The 1,097-nt window shown below is 50.4% G+C and overlaps 1 protein-coding gene across 1 annotated transcript; it reads right to left on the bottom strand.

The window, feature by feature from the left end:
• On the bottom strand, nt 1–702 carry LOC114447601 (GRIN2-like protein). The gene has a single exon (XM_028423993.1). It carries the CDS (start codon nt 700–702, stop codon nt 1–3), a length of 702 nt encoding a protein of 233 aa, XP_028279794.1.
• Between the last annotated feature and the right edge of the window lie 395 nt (nt 703–1,097).

Below are 1,097 nucleotides of genomic sequence, written 5' to 3' on the forward strand. Positions count from 1 at the left end.
TTAATCAACAGCTCCACTGTTACAACTGCAGCAGGCAGGAGTTTGGATGCATATCATCCTGCTCCTCTTTTTCTGACAGCTGGTGTTCTTGCTCTGTTGGGAGGTGCTGGTGTTTTGCCGTGACAGCTTGGCAGCATGGTGTGCTGTCTCCTTGATCTGCAGCTCTAGATGTCTCTGGATGGCTAGACCTAGCTCCTCAGGGTCAACAGAGGCTCCGTAGACCTCCCATGTCATGCCTTCAGCATCCCACTTAACTTCCTTTACTGGGGACTTGACAGGATCACCCAGTTTCTTTCCACCAGGACTGTCAATGTTTGGAGTCTGGCTGAAGGAGGTCTTGCCCCTGTTGTCATCTGCCAGACAGATTTGAGGGAAGACATGACAACTTGTGGTTTGACCTGTCTGCACTCCCACATCTATCATGACTTTGCAAGCTGTCATAGTCCCGATGTCACGATATGTAGATCTGACTTGTCCACGTGGGCTGTTACTGTAGTCCTCCCTGCTGAAGTGCTTTTGTGGTTGTCCACCAGGTCCAGGCGGCAGTGAGTTGATCTTTGAACAGCTGAGGTTGCAGCAGTGCAGTAGATGTTTGGCATCCAGGCCTGTCTCACTGACAGAGGAGATGAGCCGGGGCAGGGTTAGATGGTTAGCTCCTGAGGCAGGCAGTGCTGTATGCTGTATGTTGCAGCTTGGCTCCATGCCTGCTAGACATGGTAGCAGCTGGGATGCTGCTGGAGTGTGTTGTGAATGGCAGTAAGTAGCCAATGGTTCTTCAAAGTTTGCATGGTGATTATAAGAACCATAACAGAGTGTAGATGAAATACAAACACAGTTGCTATTTGGCTGCTGTACACCACCTTCACCGCTGCTGCCCCCTTTGCAAATAGTGGTGACAGCATTGCACTGCAGCAGCTGCATGGCTTGTTTGCAAGCTAACATGGAGTGAGCCTCTTGGATATCTTCTCCATGATCAGAGTTTCCACTGTCTGGGTCCTGGGAGGGCATTATTTGTGTCACCTGAGGTGAAGTGTCTGAGTGACTCCTCTGAACAGGCAAAGAGGCTGGCTTTAATCTCTGCACTACCTTGGCTGTGT

The sequence above is a fragment of the Parambassis ranga genome, chromosome 15 (assembly GCF_900634625.1).
Source record: "Parambassis ranga chromosome 15, fParRan2.1, whole genome shotgun sequence".
In the NCBI taxonomy this organism is placed as follows: Eukaryota; Metazoa; Chordata; class Actinopteri; family Ambassidae; genus Parambassis; species Parambassis ranga.

What these genes read in the sequence shown, in the direction of transcription:
- LOC114447601 (XM_028423993.1), bottom strand. Translation starts at nt 702, where the DNA reads ATGGAGCCAAGCTGCAACATACAGCATACAGCACTGCCTGCCTCAGGA.